Raw genomic sequence first — 16,060 nt, 5'->3', positions numbered from 1 at the left:
TTATGTTGTTTCTTTTCTCTCGTTATTCAATCTCAGAAACAGCCAGTGAAGAAGAGTCTCCAGTGCCTTCTTGCTCTCGTCTGAACAGTGAAAGCTCAGTCCCAGAAGAGCTTGGCAGTCCAGCTGCTGAGTCTGTCCCATCAGAGACTATGGGCCGTGGACAGCCAGAAAGCCCAGATCAGAGTACAATTAACGAAGAAATGACTTATTCTGAAGACTTCAAGTCCTCTACCTCACCTGGCAAACTTGTGAGTGAGCTTTTTATGCTACATACATTCTTCAATTTCTAAAAGGAGAAGACAAGTAATAGTATTTTCAATTGTTGAAACAGAGATTAAACTATGGTATGTAATACCACTGTATGTTATTAGAATAAACATTGTGATCAGTTACGTTCTTCAAAGTCTTGTTCAAGGAATTTTTCATCACAGTTTCAATGTTTTTAAATCTGTAGGTAGTCTTGCAAAATGTTCTGCATGTGTCACGCAGGTATGCAGTATTAAGTGGCGGAACACTGACCCAGTTAAACAATGTGTATTAGCTGTAGGCGAGCCTGTCACCATTGTGTGAATTCTTTGAGGCTGAGGAAACTATGCCATGTTCTTCTGCCTTGCTTTATTTGCATGTTTCCTGAAGTATAGCTATAGGATGAGCAAACATAGCCGTAATCTGGTACGCAGTCCCTTGAGTTTCAGATTATGACTGCTTTCTAGTTAATTCAGCCTTATTGTTCTGTTACAGTAGTTACTCCTGTTTGGCTGATCGTTTTGATAAATTTTGTCCTGATAACTTTGCCTTGCACTGAATCAGAGAGCCAGAAAATGCACTTTCTGTGTAGTCAGAAAAAGAACTGCTCATGTAGACTTCTATTACAGTTACTTTCTTCTTGTAAAGTTTTCTGAGAGTATAGTTAAGTAAAATGTCAGATATGCACTAGAGGTGCATATAGAGGTGCTGGTATTTTTGTTTTATTATCATTTTGACAAACTAAGATAAAAGTTGGCTTAAGACAGCTGGATAGGTGGCATTGCTTATGAGGTGTTCTATAGTCCTGCCAGTCTCTCCTTGTAACTAGCTCCTCATGGCAACGATCTGCTACTTTGAGAGTGAGCTTTACAAGCAGTTACTCATTTGTCCTTTTCTTCTCACACAGACTCCTCCCAAAAGCAGCATATCTGTATCAAGGCAAGATTCCAGCAAGGGCAGCCATAGAACTGGGGGACAGCTCCGTTCTCCTGTGAAGTCTCATCAGATATCTCACAATTGGTCTGATGAGTCTTTATCTATGACACAGTCAGGTAAGTGTAATATTTGCTTGGATTTAATCTGTTGTTTCAAAGCTAGTCATTTTAATAAGTAAATTTGCAAAGCAGACCTAGATGTGGGAAAGCAGGCAAATTCCTGCAAAATGCTGGGTTTGGAAGTTCTGTGGGAGTATTTTCCCATGATGTAATTTGATCATTTCAGCATAAGAAGGCCCATATATCTTTGCACAGATTCCTGCAAACAGTTGTGAAGAAGAGTCAATAGTTAAGATGTCTAGAATTTAAGAATACTGAGGTTGGCTGTGCTTTTAATAAATGACACTTCTTTGCGCCTCTCGTTTTAAGAAAGCAGAATATGGTTCAGCAGCATATAAACATGCTTGTCTTCCTTCTGAACACAGCCTGGCTTCAGAAGACAGATAGCCCTGTTTATCATAGCAGTACAAGTGAGCCCACTGGACCTACAATGGCATATGCATGGCAGTTGGACATTCCATGGCATATCCAGCATGACTTTTTTGTGGAGGAGAGTTTAAATTGTGTGCAGTAAAATGGGGCCTAAGGTTGTGTTTTGAGCTACAAGTATAACGTCTACTATACAGACTCCTGTCAGAAGTCTTTTAACCCAATGTTCAAGTGGGCTACCAATAAATACATGGAGAGAGATGTGTATACAGAATGAACTGGCACAGGGCGATCCTTTCGCTGATGTGCTCTTGCAGTCTATTAGTCATGTAGACTTCATGAGCAGCCGTAATCTTTGGGATCACCATCATAAGCTCCATTGATCTGTGAAGACTATTTTGAACATTTCTCTGCTTTTAGTCTCTGAATTCTTGTTTGCATTCTGGAGGGCAGTTTGCAACCCAGTGAAGCATTCAGCAAGTTGATAAACCTATCTTCAAGTTTTGACTGAGGAACCATATAAGGAAGCCATTGTGAATAGTATAGCATGCAACATGGTCATGAAAATAAAGTCTTCGGTCTCAAATGCTAGAGAGAGATGGAAAAAAAGGGGGAATTCCATCAAGGTGGTGCACGTTTCATAATAAATCATTCAATTGAAAAGAGGCAAATCTTCCAAGCTGCTGAGTAGTAGTGATGTCATTGCTACGTCCTGATGCATGCAAAGACAAGCTTGTCAAAGATGAAAGCATGCGCAGTTTTTTCTTTAATGAGTTGATCAATAAAAGCTATAATTACATAATGGTCACTTAGCATTCAGGAGGAGTTAAGTGCAGTGGCATCATAAAGTACTTGTGATTAGCAAGTGAGATTCCATTCTTTTCATGCCTTTTTTTTCCTTTAATTCTGTAAATGCTGCTAACAGTTGTTAGTGGAAAAAGAATACAGTAATGTGTATTTGCTGGCTGTTGATGAAGTCCTTCTTGATTGTTGTCTTGTGAAATGAAATTGACTAGCAAAATGTGCTGACTAGATAGTATGGATAACTTATTTCCTAGGACCTTCAGTAGAGCAGTTGGGAGTTCATGAGCATGCAAGCCTCTTGTCTAGAAAGCAGCATAGGTAATGTCAAGCATCAGAAAAGCGGACCAGCCTAGATCCTTCTGTTTGGAACTGCTGCTGTAGGTGGAAGATGAGGGAGGGCATCAGGCACCAGGGAGCAGCTCCAATAAGACTGTGTCAGGTTAATATTTTGAACAGCTTCTGATATTTATTTGTATTAGCACCACCTGGGGCTTGGATCTTGTTTTGCCCTATATTGGTGTATGTTTAAAAAACAAGGAACTAGGTGGACATGTGCAGGTTGATGGGGAAGAGTAAGTACTGAGATACCTGAGGCAGTCGCTCTGTAAGTCTTGAGAAACCAAGAGGTTATTGGAACAGAAATAGTGAAAGTAGCAGAGATAAAGATGGCAGTAGCAGAGATGGTAGAATGTGGTTATACTGAATTCTGCACTGAATCTAATTAACGGGAAAGTGTTCCATGGGAACAGAGGCAGAAAATCGTCGATGGGATTGGAGACCACACTGCAGGGGATGGAGAGGAAAATGATTAAGAAATAAAATGATTAGGTAAAAAATAGCTGTAGTCAGTAATGGCATCTTAGGAAAGTCTGTGAAGTTGAACTTGGAGCAAGGATGTGCCTCATAGCGTTGTGTAAGCAGTCGCTGAGTAGTCCACTAGGTGTCTAAGCTCACTTCTACCCACTTCACTCTGAATAGTATGTCACCCTGAGGCCTGACAACGGTGAAATCTGTGTTGTTCAAGTTGGCTTTCCTTCCAGCTGTCAAACACTCAGCTTTCCACTTCATAGATGTACTTAGTTGAGGTGGCAGAAAATCTAAATTGTCTGGAAACATAATCTGCTTTTGGAGTCCTCTGCTTCAAGAAAAATTCTTCTTAATAAAGTGTACCTTGTAGCTTGAAATTTTGCATGGCAATTTTAAACATGTATTTCAGATACGTTTTTGGTATACATCATTGGGTTGTTATATTTTTTAACATGTCAGCAAATTTTAATGCCTGCAGTAAGCTGTTAATGAGATAGTCGTGAATGCGGGAGACTGATATGTGAACCTGTTTGCTAGCAAGTTACTACATATATCAGAACATCTTTCTTGTCTAAAATAAGATGCAGTGCTTTTTCTTTCTTGTGTTGTACAGTAGTGTTGTGAATCTAAGACTCCACTTGGAGTCCTACTATGTTGAAATCAACATAATTTTTTCAGTGTTTCACTTGGACTGTATTTTATATTTACTCTATGACTATTCATTGCTTTGCATGGGACTGTTTTTTAATAGGCAAGTTATTTAAAGGCTAAAACTGAACTTTTTCAGAAACAACTTCTGATCAAAGTGATATTGAAGGACGCATCAGAGCCCTGAAGGATGAACTACGGAAAAGGAAGTCTGTGGTTTACCAGCTGAAAAAGGAACAGAAAAAGAGGCAAAAGGAGAGACTGAAAGCCCAGGAGGCCAGTCTGATCAAACAACTGGAGGTTAGGAATAGTAGAAGAAGGTCAAAGTGAAAGCCAAGACTGTTAGCTGTGAATAAATCATTATAAATAAGGATACTGTTGGCTAACTATTGTGTGAACAGCTGTAACAGACATGTTACTGCAGTGGAGACATGGCTGTGTTTTGGCTGATTAACTGTTTTCAGTAATGAACCATTGCCTTTGAGGCAAAACCATGTGCTTTGAAATGTGTGTCTGTAAGGAGTTCTAGACAGTATTCAGGGGGGTACACATCAGTATCTCAGCTTGGATTGCTCATGAGTATTGCTCATGTAATTTGACTTTGAAAGTGGGCTTCACAGCTAGGGAGCTTTAGGAAGTTAAGCAGATTGCTTTACAGAGAAACTGTGTGTCCTTAAGCATTTGAGACTGAGAATTATTTATTTGATAAGATTTGTTTACAGAATTGTTGTTATGGTTTAGTACTTTAACAGCCATAACTGTTTCTCTGGCTCAGTCATATGATGAGTTTATCAAGAAGACTGAAGCAGAGCTGAGCCAAGATCTGGAGGCATCACCCACAGCCAAACCTCAGATTAAAACTCCATCCTCTGCTGCTGCTGAAAAACCTAAGATCAAGGCACCACCACTCCATAGGTAAATAGGATTTCTTCTTTCTGAGACTATTCTGAAACCAATAGAGTGCTATTAGAGCAGAAATCATTTGTGCAAGAAAAGCACTTCCACAATGCTCTTCCTCAGACGCTGGACTGTGGCAGTGTACTGCCAACACATGTACTGATCACATCAGACCTAAAGCAGTTAAGATGCACTGTCCGTGTAGTCGTATTTCATTTCTGCCCTGCCCAGCTCTCAGGTCCTATTTCCAAGTTCTTTCTGAGTAACAATTTTTGACTGAGTGAGAATTTGCAAAATGGTTGTTTGAATTATTTAGGTAAATCTTTCATCTTTGCAGCTTAAACTTGGTTTGGATCTTATGTTTTAAAAGGCAGATGATTCAATTGACTTTTTCACTTCCTACAATATTTTAAGTGTTTCATTTTCTCCAGCAGATGGTGCAATTTTAGTTCATTTTTTTCTTAAAAAAAAAAAATGTTTCAGTAGTGTGGTATTAGATGCTTGTATTTCTATTTTTACTTGTTAAAAACAACAACCAAAAAGACCCTGAATGCTCTCAGTTCACTCAGTTTGATTTTTCAAATTTAGGCCAGAGACAGCTAAAAACTGGAAATCACTGACTGAATCAGAGAGATCAAGAGCATCTTTGGAATCCATTGCAGAGCATGGAGGTATGTAACTGAAAAAATCAGTACTACAGGTGAAGATCTTGAAGCCTGACTATTTTAAACTTCTTTAATGTTTTACTTCTTGATTCAGGAAGGGATTCTAAGAGGATGTGCAGGCTTCATAAAACCATAATGATGAAGCTGCATTTTTACTCTTCCATGTTTTAATTTTAGAAATATTTTGAGGGTAGAGTTTCTTTAATTATGGCTCCCCTGCTTGCTCCTCTGCTTACCTATTCTGAAACCCCATAGTATTTGAGTTCCATGTTTTAAAGGAATTATCTCATTTAAAAAAAAAATGTCGATGGGAGATGCTGTTCCTTTTAAAAACTAAAACCACTCTATTATACAGCATATATTCTTACATTAGTTGTATACTATAAATAGCTAAGTTTTTTTTTTTGTTGCTCTGTTATTTTTACGTAGTAAGCTTCTGCTTTTGCTGTTTCCTGAATGCTCAGTATTTAGTTTTTTTCTTGTTGAGGTTCTTATAAAACTGTAATTATGTGACAGCCTTTTTCCTTTTGCTTTGTTTCCTGTCCCCTTATCACTTGAGGAAAATAAGGAAACAAAAATAATGACAGCTTGAGAAGTAGTTGTTTAAGAACAGGTTTCTTTGAGATACTTTTCAGTGTTTTGCTGTCTGTCATTAGATAATTGCTATATGCAATTCAAATCTTTGCTGTTTTTATAGAATTGTAGAATGGTCTGAGTTGGATGGAACCTTTAAAAATCATCTAGTTCCAGGAATACCTTCTATTAGATCACATTGCAGAACCCTTACTGTGGGCTCAGTGTTGTATGGTGTTATACAATGCCAGTACAAGGAACAGAATTAGGAAAAAAAAGTGCTAGAACCTTGGAACTGGATGAATGTTGCCCATATTCATAGGCCACGTAGAAATCCCTGTGTCCAAGACATCGTTTTGTATTTTTTTAGGGTGGAAACCTTGATGTTTAAATTTGTTACCTATGGTTGCAGTCCTCACTAAGATAATGTGGGCTGTACCACATGTTGTGACTCACTTTCTGTTTTCCTTCAAGATGCTGTACCATCAAAAACTGAGACATCTTTGTCTTTGCACACTAAGAAGGAGGCTGTGACAGATGTTCACGCAGAAGAACCTTCTGGAACATCTTTGTCAGTTTCATTGCCACCAAATAGTTCCAGAGCAGGATTTGGTGATTCCCTAGAGAATGTGTCCTCATCATCTCTTCCCAAAGACATAACAGGCAGGATTTCCCATGGGTCAGTAAGCATTGTGGAAAGTGTGTCCAAGGAGGAGGCTGTCCTCAGTCATAAGTCTGAGATATTGGAAAACTTGGAATACATAAAATCAGAGGAGAATGAGCTTCAAGATTCTCATGTTAAGTCTTTGGAGCATTCTGATGTCTTGTTGACATTAGATAAAGAACACGAGGGATCACTTAACATCCTTCCAGAGAAAATCCTCCATTCCAAAAATGAACCCTCTCTAAAGGAACCTTGTTGTTTGACTGCGGAAAGCCTTCATGGTGGGAAAGAAGTCTTAGACAAGAGACTGGCAGACAAGGATGATGTAACTGTCCTAGACGTAGAAGAATCTTCTCACAAACTGAGTATATCAGCAGAGGAAAAAGACTATCCGCTTTCAGAACATCTGTGTAGTCAAAAGGAGTCATCATACATTGAAGACTTTGAAGGATCCTCCTCCAAGAAACAGCCATCAATTGAAGAAGCACTTACTGTGGAAGAATACAAAGATGATTTTGAAGCATCTGTTCTCTCACCTAAAGAGGACACTCAGTCACTGAAAGAGCAGTCCCAGCTCACGCAAACCAGCAGAAGCAGATCCACCAGCCTTGGCAGTGATGGTGAAATCAGTGAATACCTCAGTGACAGATCTCTCTCTCTCTCTGGCAGCGTGCATTCAGATAGGTTATTGGAACTTAAGTCCCCAGCAGAACTTACAAAAAATACTGAATGCAGAGGTGTGGAGAAAGATGAGGCCACTGTTCAGTCACCACCACGGCCCTCTGTTTCAGTGATAGAAGAAACTGATAGTTTGCCAAACTTCAGCATAGGTGATAGGGTGCTTGTAAGTAAAGTCCAGCCTGGAACATTGCGATTCAAAGGTGTGACTAAGTTTGCCGAAGGGTTTTGGGCTGGTGTGGAGTTGGATAAGCCTGAAGGGAACAATAATGGAACTTATGATGGTATTAAATATTTTGATTGCAAAGAAAAACACGGTATTTTTGCTCCTCCCCCAAAAATCTCTCACATTACAGAAAGTATTGATAGCCAATTAGATGCACGTGAGTATGAAGACTCATTCTTTGATGATAGACTGGAGAAGAAACCTGAAAATGAGCAGAAAGGCAAAGGAACTTCTAAAACTAGCAAGGAAGATGAAAGCCAGAGCAGAGATACAACAGAGACCTGTTCTCAAGATAAAGCTGCTGCAGACACAGCTATTTCAGAAGCCTCAGCTGGAAAAAGCATTGATGAGGTCTCATTTTCCAAAGCAAATAGCATAAAGATTTCTGTAGCTGCTGAATCTTCTGCCCAAGAAGAGTCTGTGGTGGCTTATCTGAAGCATGCTGTAACAGAGGAGACCAACCTTCCTCCTTCCATTTCTGATGTCGCTGATAAGATTTCCAGTGTTCAGCTGGATGACTTCTCAGACTTCTTTTCTGAAAAACTGGAGAGACAGAAAACACTGGGGGAAGAATGTTGTGAAAAGTTAAATGATCTCTCTCCCGGAGTTGTGGAGAAGCCTGCAACTCCGCTTCTGGATTTGCTGACAAAAGAAAAGAACCAATTAGAAGCTCAGCTTAAAATACCACTTAGAGAGGAAGAAAAATCCAAAAACCAACTGGAAAAGGTCAGTTTGCTCACAGACAGTCTGCTTAAAGATTTTGTGAAAGATACAGTCAACCAGTTACAGCAAATAAAGAAGGTCAGGAATGAGAAAATCCAGCTCAGCAACCAGGAGCTCTGCGATGCGAAGGAGCAACGCGGTACCCCATTCCAGCAGGTAGAAGGGCAGATTCCTGATGGCCTGGACAATTTTTTTCTAAGTTCGGACTTAGAAGATGACAGAGAAGAACTTTCTTCCCCAGACATGTGCCCCAGACCAGTAAGTAACAGACATCTTGCTCTGATTTTAAGAGCTGATGATTCCTTTGATTATAGAATCTGGAGAATGGCAGTGTGGCAGCAGTTTGTTTTCTCACAAGTTCTGTTCACTGATGTGATGATTGTTTGTATGTCTGTGTAATGCATGTTCTGGTGTTTCCCAGTTCATGACTCACTTTAGTATCCCCACAGGCTTAAAGACAGATTTTGGCACATGAAAGTGAAAAACACTTCATTTAGATTGCATTCTGCTTACGTGTTCGTTTTCATGGTCTTTATTCTAAAAAAGTCAAAATACAGTAGACTGTAAACTTACCTCTCTCTATTCTTGATACGAAGTAATCATCCTGTAAAAGAATTAGTTGCTATAGAGATCATTAAATTGTCAGACTGCTCTATCCACAGAACTAATATATCATGAGCTGTGGAAGTTCAGGCTTCCTCGGAACAACCATTAATGAAACAGATTTAGGACTTGGCCTCTGCTGAAGATCCTAGTAAACCTGTCTCAATATATTATCACAGAAAGCTTCAGCTCATTTCACCATTGTGAGCACTGCTCAGTCACTAGAACAGCCATCATCTGCTAAAAGCTTTTAGGCTGTTAATGTAGATATGAGAGTGCTGGTAAGCAAAGTAAAAAGTTGTATGTCACATTATCACTTTTTAAACTACTCAGCCTTTCATAAACAGATGAACATTAAGACAGACAGTGGGCCAGGAATGCAGTCTTTTTAAGCTCTGTGGGAGTCCTCTGAAAGCGTTCATCAGGGATGATAGAAGACCCAGGCATTTTAGTTGAAGCATCTCTAACTTCCCTGTGGGTTGTTTGTTATTGTTGAGAGAATTTAAGAGTAGTTGTGCACATGTAGCGTATCAGTGAAGTGTTTGAAAATCCAAGCTGAATATCTGGTAGACAAGAATGTGATGCTGCTTTTAAATTTACTCTCCTGCAATTCACAGGAGAGCCCAGTGTTTGGTGCCAGTGGTCAGGAAGAGCTTGCCAAGAGACTGGCGGAGCTGGAGCTCAATCGCGAGTTCCTGACTGTGCTGGGAGATGAACAAGACTGGTTTGATGAGGACTATGGCCTAAGTTCCCGTAAGGTCCAGCAGAAGCAAGCTGAGGAACCAGCAGTGCTGCCCAAGGTAGAACCACAGAAAGTTCCACCAAAGCCATGTGAGGAGCTTTTGGCAGTCCCTCATACTGCAGTTGAGGTGGAAAGTATGGTGCATGCAGCAGCTGAAGAACTCTGGAAACTGAAAGAGCTGGGTCATGATCTTCAAAGTTTCAGCCTTCACACTGACTTCAGTAGTACCAGCAAAGAGCAGGACACAGACTCAATAAACAAGCAGGTCTATAAAAAGGTACAGTCTTTAGGCATTTTATTCTTGTCCTTTGAATTGTTACTGTGAAGCACAGAAGCCTTAATTCTTATTTCTTATCTATTAAGGTGGTATTTGACTTAACAAGAGAGATCTTTGGAGAAATCTTTGCTGAGGATCCTAATCTAAATCAACCTATTTGGATGAAGCCATGTAGGATTGCATCTGCTTATTTTCGCCGAGTGAAGGATCCAAATGATTTGGATGAGATCAAGGTAGGAAGAAATCCTTGTCATACGGGAAAGATGAGATGGAAAATACTGTATTGACAATTGACTGAAAGTTAAAAGGTCGTAAGGGGTATGTACCGTAGAAGATGTGTTGAGAAGATAAATGAGATTACAAACCTGTAAGAGTTTGTCAGAATGGTCTGTTTCGCACAGCAGGTTTGCCTCCCTGTCTTCTTGGCTGGTACTAGCTGCTTTTAAACTACAGCCCTCAACTGACAGGGTGTCCTTGGTCTTACAAAGTTGGTACGCTGACAGACTGCTGCTTTAGCAGATTTCAGTGGAACGCTGTATTTTGGGTATAATGGCATGGATCCAACTGTAGGGTTGGGCCAAATGGGATGAGCTGGATTACTACTCTTTGTCTTCACCGAGATGTACCTGTGCCAACCTCACTGAGGACAGTGGGGAGTTGTCCAGGTTAATGCTAAATATGACTGTTGAGAGTGTTGCTGTGTTTGGCAAGCCTCATGAGGTCACCTGTTGCTGGTAGGATTGCTCAGAAAAAGGGCAAAACCTCAAAAAGGCAGAGCCAGACTAGGACAAAGTTGAATTTGTAGGGCAGTGTGTTAGGAAGACACTCTCTCTGCAAGTGCCTGACAAAGAACTTCAGTGCAGCTCATCAGGACATAAATGAATACTATACTGTTTCTTCTGACTTTTTTTTTTTTTACTGTATTTTGATTAATTGTCTGCAGATAAAGCATGTTAGCTCTCTATAGAAGTTTGAAATGGTATCTAGATCAACTTCTTAGTTGAGAATACTTTCAAAAAGCATATCGCAGAGGAGAGAAGGGGCACAGGACAGGGACACCAAACTCCCACTCTTCTTTAATATCTTTTTGCAAAATAAATGGTCATAATCTCCTGTTTACTGTACTGTTTAATTGAAAGTTCTTGTTTTCAAGACTGTTGTCTCAGAAGTGGGTGTCATTTTTTTTTTTTTTTCCACTACTGAATTTAATAACTGTTGCCTGTGTAAGTCTGCCTGTGTAAGACTTTGCTGTAACTTTCTTGATCCATCATATGTCCCTTGACTAAACAGAAACTTGCTATGCTTTCGATAATCTGACTTAGGGTAAGTATTCTGTGTATACTTGTCATTTCTTAGCTCAAATACTATTAAATCTCATCTTTTCTGTTCTGTAGAACTTCATTGCAGCTGAAGTACTGAAGCTTTTCAGTCTAAAGAAAGAGTCTAATAACAAAACAGACTGGCAGAAGATGATGAAATTTGGGCGGAAGAAACGAGACAGAGTGGATCACATATTGGTGAGTGGATAAAAAACAGCAGTCATGTCCAATACTGTCCCTCAGACTGAAGTATGACATGATCATATTTCTCAGATTTGATCATACTACTCATGGAATGCAGAGTATGCAAGAGATCTCGATAGGTGTTTAATTTTAGAGAGCACACTGCTGTCAAAACAAACAAAAATCAAGTCTGTTACCAGTGAAGTGAGGAGACTTGAGTGAATTAGTTCAGATCTACTGGATTTGGCTGGAGGATAGATTTGCACACTGACAGAGGTTTAAGGCATGAATTTGCATTGGAGTTGTTGACTGAAGGGAGAGAGAACTTTTTCTTTGGGAAGGGGATATGGTTTTTGTTGGGTTTTTTTTTCAGTTTCAAATGTTGTTATTATGAAGTGATGTTGTTTTTATTGGAGGCAGAGATACTGAGAACATAATAGACCTGATCGCTAACCAGATTCAGCAGAAAGGCAGCAAAAATCTTTAGGTTAGAAGAAGGATTTCCATGAGATGATGTGGGACATGATACTTCCTTCGTCCAAGGCAACCAATCTGCCAGATGGTACCCAAAGCTAAGCATTTCCTCAAAGCTAAGCAATGATCATGAGTTCTGCTCCTGTAGCACTTGGCATAACTATTTAATGCATCTGCCACTGGGCAGAGACTTAGAAACAAAGTGTTAAAGCTGTGTAAGATAGAGCTTATCTGGTGTGTACTAGTTTTGGAAGGTTACTTGTTGGCTTGTATTGCAGGATGATTAACATCTTTATTGGCTGTAATGATGGTGAAGGTTCTACTTGGGAATATGAGTTGTCATTAACACCATGCTTCACTTAATTATACCTGAAATTGATTCTGCACACGCACACACATAAGTAACTTCAGGTCATGGGTTGTGTGGTCTTTTAATTGCCCATCCATGGAAGGTTTCCAACACAGGCTTTTTCCTTAGGGGTTTAACGTGGGCTGTATGTAAATAAAACATTTAGGTATAGGACGTGCATATGATAGTAGTATTGATTCTGAATTATGGAAGCTGTTCATAGTGTGTGCAAAAAAGTCCTATGCTTAGATCTAGGGGAGAGTTAATAGTTCAACCATTATGCTTGTGTACAGATTTAAGACGTGTTCCTAATTTCTTTGAGTCACACCTAGAAAGAAAGTTTTCTAACTGGGAAAAATCCTTTCAGTTGAAGGCATCCAAAGTACTTCAGCTGGAATAAGTTGGAAGTTCAGATGGTGTGGTGTGCAATTTACATGCAGACCCAGCCATCACAGATTAATGGTGCTCTGGCAATTTTGGCTTAATGAATAATGTGTTTAATTTTATTTTGTTCTCACAAGTGCATGGTAATAAAATCTTAGCTGAAAGCTGGGAGTAACTCTGAAGATGGCAGCATACCACGCTTTGGGATTCAGGCAGCCTCGGGGGCATTGCTACCAAATCCATACTGTAATGCTGCTGCTATCAGAGGATCTTCTAACTAAAAAACCTATGGAGATAGTGTTTGGTTTCTTTTATTTTGTTTTCTTAATATTTCTATAAAATATGAACTACTCAAATAGCTGTCTTGTGTATTCTATCTGTGCTCCATGGGAGAATCTTAAATGTATACCTAGGCAGAATTGCCACGTTTAGGTGTACATCAGCACTTCCTACACCTTTCAAAACCTTTTTTAATACATAGTGAGAACCCTCAGTCCTCTTTATTTAAGTTCAGGTGCTAACAATAGGCTGTTTTCACTCCTCTTTTTCCACTTGGGTCTTCAGCCCAAACTCTCTGCCAGTTTGTTTGCACAGGGCTAGAACAAACTATGCTGTTGCTTTTCCCATGCTGACCTGCCACCCCTTTTCTTTTATCCTGAACTTGAGAAAGTAAAGCTCACATGATACTGCCAAACCAATATGTTTAGCTTTTAAACCCTGTCAAGAGAGTGCAGAAAAGTACTTGATCTTCTGGCTCATCAACTCAAGGGCTAAAAGGTTTCTGTCTATGTGATTTTAAACTGCAACAAAGCAAAGCTGTTCCTATCAAGCTGCCTTAATCAGAGAAAGCCCACTTTTGTGATGCCCGAGGGCAGTCCTACTGGAAGAAGAGAATCAAAGCCTGCTCTTGTGTATAGTTGTGCATCTTATTTCCGAGCACTGAGAGCACAGTGCTGGGAGAATGCACCTGCCTGCCATCCTCATATGGGCATTCTTCCAAGGCACTGGTTTACTTCTGGATTTCTGTTACTTCTAGGCTCTTAAATGATCTTTTTAAATGCTGTTTACTTTGTAAATATTAGTGCAAATATTAGTTTGCACGAGAATCTCTAGAAATGAAAGCTTACTGCCTGAAGTTTCCATCGGATTTCATTCTTAGTGTTGTTTTTGGATACCATGACAATTATTAGCTGGCCAAGAGGATCACAGATCCCTGCACAAGAAGGATGTGGAGCTGTTGGAATGGGTCCATAGGAGGGCCATGAGGATGATAAGGGGCTGGAGCACTTCTTCCATGAAGGAAGGCTGAGGGAGCTGGGATTGTTCAGCCTGGAGATGACAAGGCTCCGGGGAGACCTCATTGCAGCCTTCCAGAACTTGAGGGGAGCTTAGAAGCAGGAGGGGACTGACTTTGTACGTGGTCTGATAGTGATAGGGTGAAGGGGAATGACTTTAGGCTGAAAGTGGGAAAATTTAAGTCAGATGTTTTGAAAAAAATCTTTTCTCAGACACGGTGAGGCGCTGGTACTGCTGCCCAGAGCTGTGGGTGCCCCATTGCTGGAGGTGCCCCAGGCCCTGGGCAGCCTGAGCTGCTGGAGGCAGCCAGCCCACGGCAGGGGTGGGGCTGGGGGGAGCTTTGGGTCCCTTCCAACCCATTCTTTGAAAATGCCTCCGTTGCCTAGAAGCAGTTCTTGATAAATGGATCAACAAAGCAGTTGCAAGTGCCCAGGCTCAGATGTCCTCAGCTAGAACTACAAAGCAGCATGGTAGGCTCCACACATGTTCTGAATACACTGTAAACGAGAGGAGCCTGCAGCTGCACATTGCACCTTCCAAAAGTATGTTAAAGGAAGTCCTGCTAATACCAAAGGAAATTGTGCCCTGTGCCTCAGAGAAAGAAGGGCATGGTAGAAACAAGAGAAAACCGATCACTTATACTGGTCTTCTTGCTCTCTCTGATGCTGTTGAATATGCAGATTTTCTCTGCTTGTATCAAGTTAACCAGTCCTTTCCCATGTATTTGTTTCTTTACCTTTTGCATCACTTTTTCCTCCTGTAATACAGTAAAAGCAATGTTCCATCACGTTGTTGTGGGTGAGGCAGAGTAAACAGCAACTTAGAGTGAGTCTGGATGTTGGGGTTTGCTTACGAGCTAACAAAATTACAGCTTTTAACCTACCTAGTTGTTTTACTTGCTTCCAACCCTGTGTTCTGTTCACGAGGTCTGGACTTACCTTCCCAGCAGGGAGGTTGCTGCTGGCCTGGGGAAATCCAGCAGGGAGCTGTGTTAGCTGGCAGTGGGCAGCTGCTCCAGGTAGCAGTCCTGGGGCAAGGTCTGCTGGCACTGGTCTCCACCCATCTCCTTCTCTTCCAGGATCTTCCTTCCAGCCAGGATCTTCACTGTTTCCTTTTTGAGACCCCTGTTTTCTCTCCAAGACCACTTCTGCTTCCTGGAAACCCTTCTTTTTGGCACAGTCCTTTCTTGTCTGGATCCCTATCTCCTCCCTTCCCTCATCTGAATGGTCTCTTGGCAGGCATGCAACACGTGACCAGCCTCCCAATTGGTGCTTGTCTTACGCCTTTTTATTAATGAGAGGGTATGGGACATTCCCCTTTGTTGTTTACTCAGGGCTTATCTGAACGTACAGCCAGCACATATGGGTTGCAGGCAGCAAGCTTCTGCTAGAGACTTCAGAAGTCTGTGTGGGGGTTGGTGCCGGAAACAAACTTACACCCAGTTATCTGCCTCTTGTTAGCTTCCGCAATCTGAGCTGTTTTTCACCTAGGACACACGTTCAAAGTTTGGCTGCCAGTATTGTTACTTCTTCCTTACTAGCAAGAAGTAATTAATTAAGCCATTACTCTTAATCTCTGACAGCTGCATGGAACGCTTGCTGTGGTAGCACAGAGACTTGTAAGCATGTGGTGTGGCTCTTGCAAAGCTGTTTGCAGGCTGAGATCCCTGCCCCCCCCCCCCCCCCCCCCCCCAGGCTCTCTTAAGAGAAGGAGAAAAGAGCTGTCAGGCTGAAAACCCGTGTGTGAGGCCTTACAAACAGCTAAAATCTATGACAGCAGTGCAGGTTCCCTGGGGTTCGTGGTGCAGCCTGTTCTTGGGCTTCATGCTGTGTGTGGGTTATTGAGTTATCGTTATGCTATGGCAGCTGTCACTTTGAGAACAAATGAGTTTCTGTGCGGTTTAGTTTCGGATGAAAGGGAGGAAGTGCTGGGGCTATAGTTCTTGTACTGTTTGAGATAACAGCACCTTACATATTGATGCTGGATTAGTGGGTTTTCAGCATGCTTTACCATTCTTTCAGCAGCACCTAGATGTCTGCAAAAGCGTAGTTTGAGTTCAGAGCTTAGGGTGAGTGGTC

The 16,060-nt window shown here is 41.0% G+C and overlaps 1 protein-coding gene and 1 long non-coding RNA gene across 7 annotated transcripts in view; one reads left to right on the top strand and one right to left on the bottom strand.

Annotated features, from left to right (window-relative positions):
• The window catches only part of CEP350 (centrosomal protein 350), a 65,759-nt gene that overhangs the window by 44,770 nt on the left and 4,929 nt on the right, over positions 1-16,060 (top strand). For all 6 annotated transcript variants that reach the window (XM_046898219.1, XM_015290494.4, XM_046898222.1 and 3 more), the window contains 9 exons: positions 37-248; positions 1,154-1,298; positions 4,069-4,229; positions 4,705-4,844; positions 5,415-5,497; positions 6,539-8,613; positions 9,576-9,977; positions 10,064-10,210; positions 11,372-11,494. In XM_046898219.1, coding sequence (XP_046754175.1) covers positions 37-248; positions 1,154-1,298; positions 4,069-4,229; positions 4,705-4,844; positions 5,415-5,497; positions 6,539-8,613; positions 9,576-9,977; positions 10,064-10,210; positions 11,372-11,494 — 3,488 coding nt within the window. The remainder of the gene's footprint in view (positions 1-36; positions 249-1,153; positions 1,299-4,068; positions 4,230-4,704; positions 4,845-5,414; positions 5,498-6,538; positions 8,614-9,575; positions 9,978-10,063; positions 10,211-11,371; positions 11,495-16,060) is intronic.
• Positions 7,799-15,192, bottom strand: LOC107053940. Its single transcript, XR_005861947.2, has 3 exons — positions 14,921-15,192; positions 8,929-8,959; positions 7,799-8,175 (listed from the first exon to the last, which is right to left on the bottom strand). It is a non-coding gene; the product is annotated as an uncharacterized LOC107053940 (long non-coding RNA).

Source organism: Gallus gallus, chromosome 8 (assembly GCF_016699485.2).
Source record: "Gallus gallus isolate bGalGal1 chromosome 8, bGalGal1.mat.broiler.GRCg7b, whole genome shotgun sequence".
In the NCBI taxonomy this organism is placed as follows: Eukaryota; Metazoa; Chordata; class Aves; order Galliformes; family Phasianidae; genus Gallus; species Gallus gallus.
Note: the sequence above shows the minus strand (reverse complement) of the source record. Positions and strands in the feature narration are given on the sequence as shown.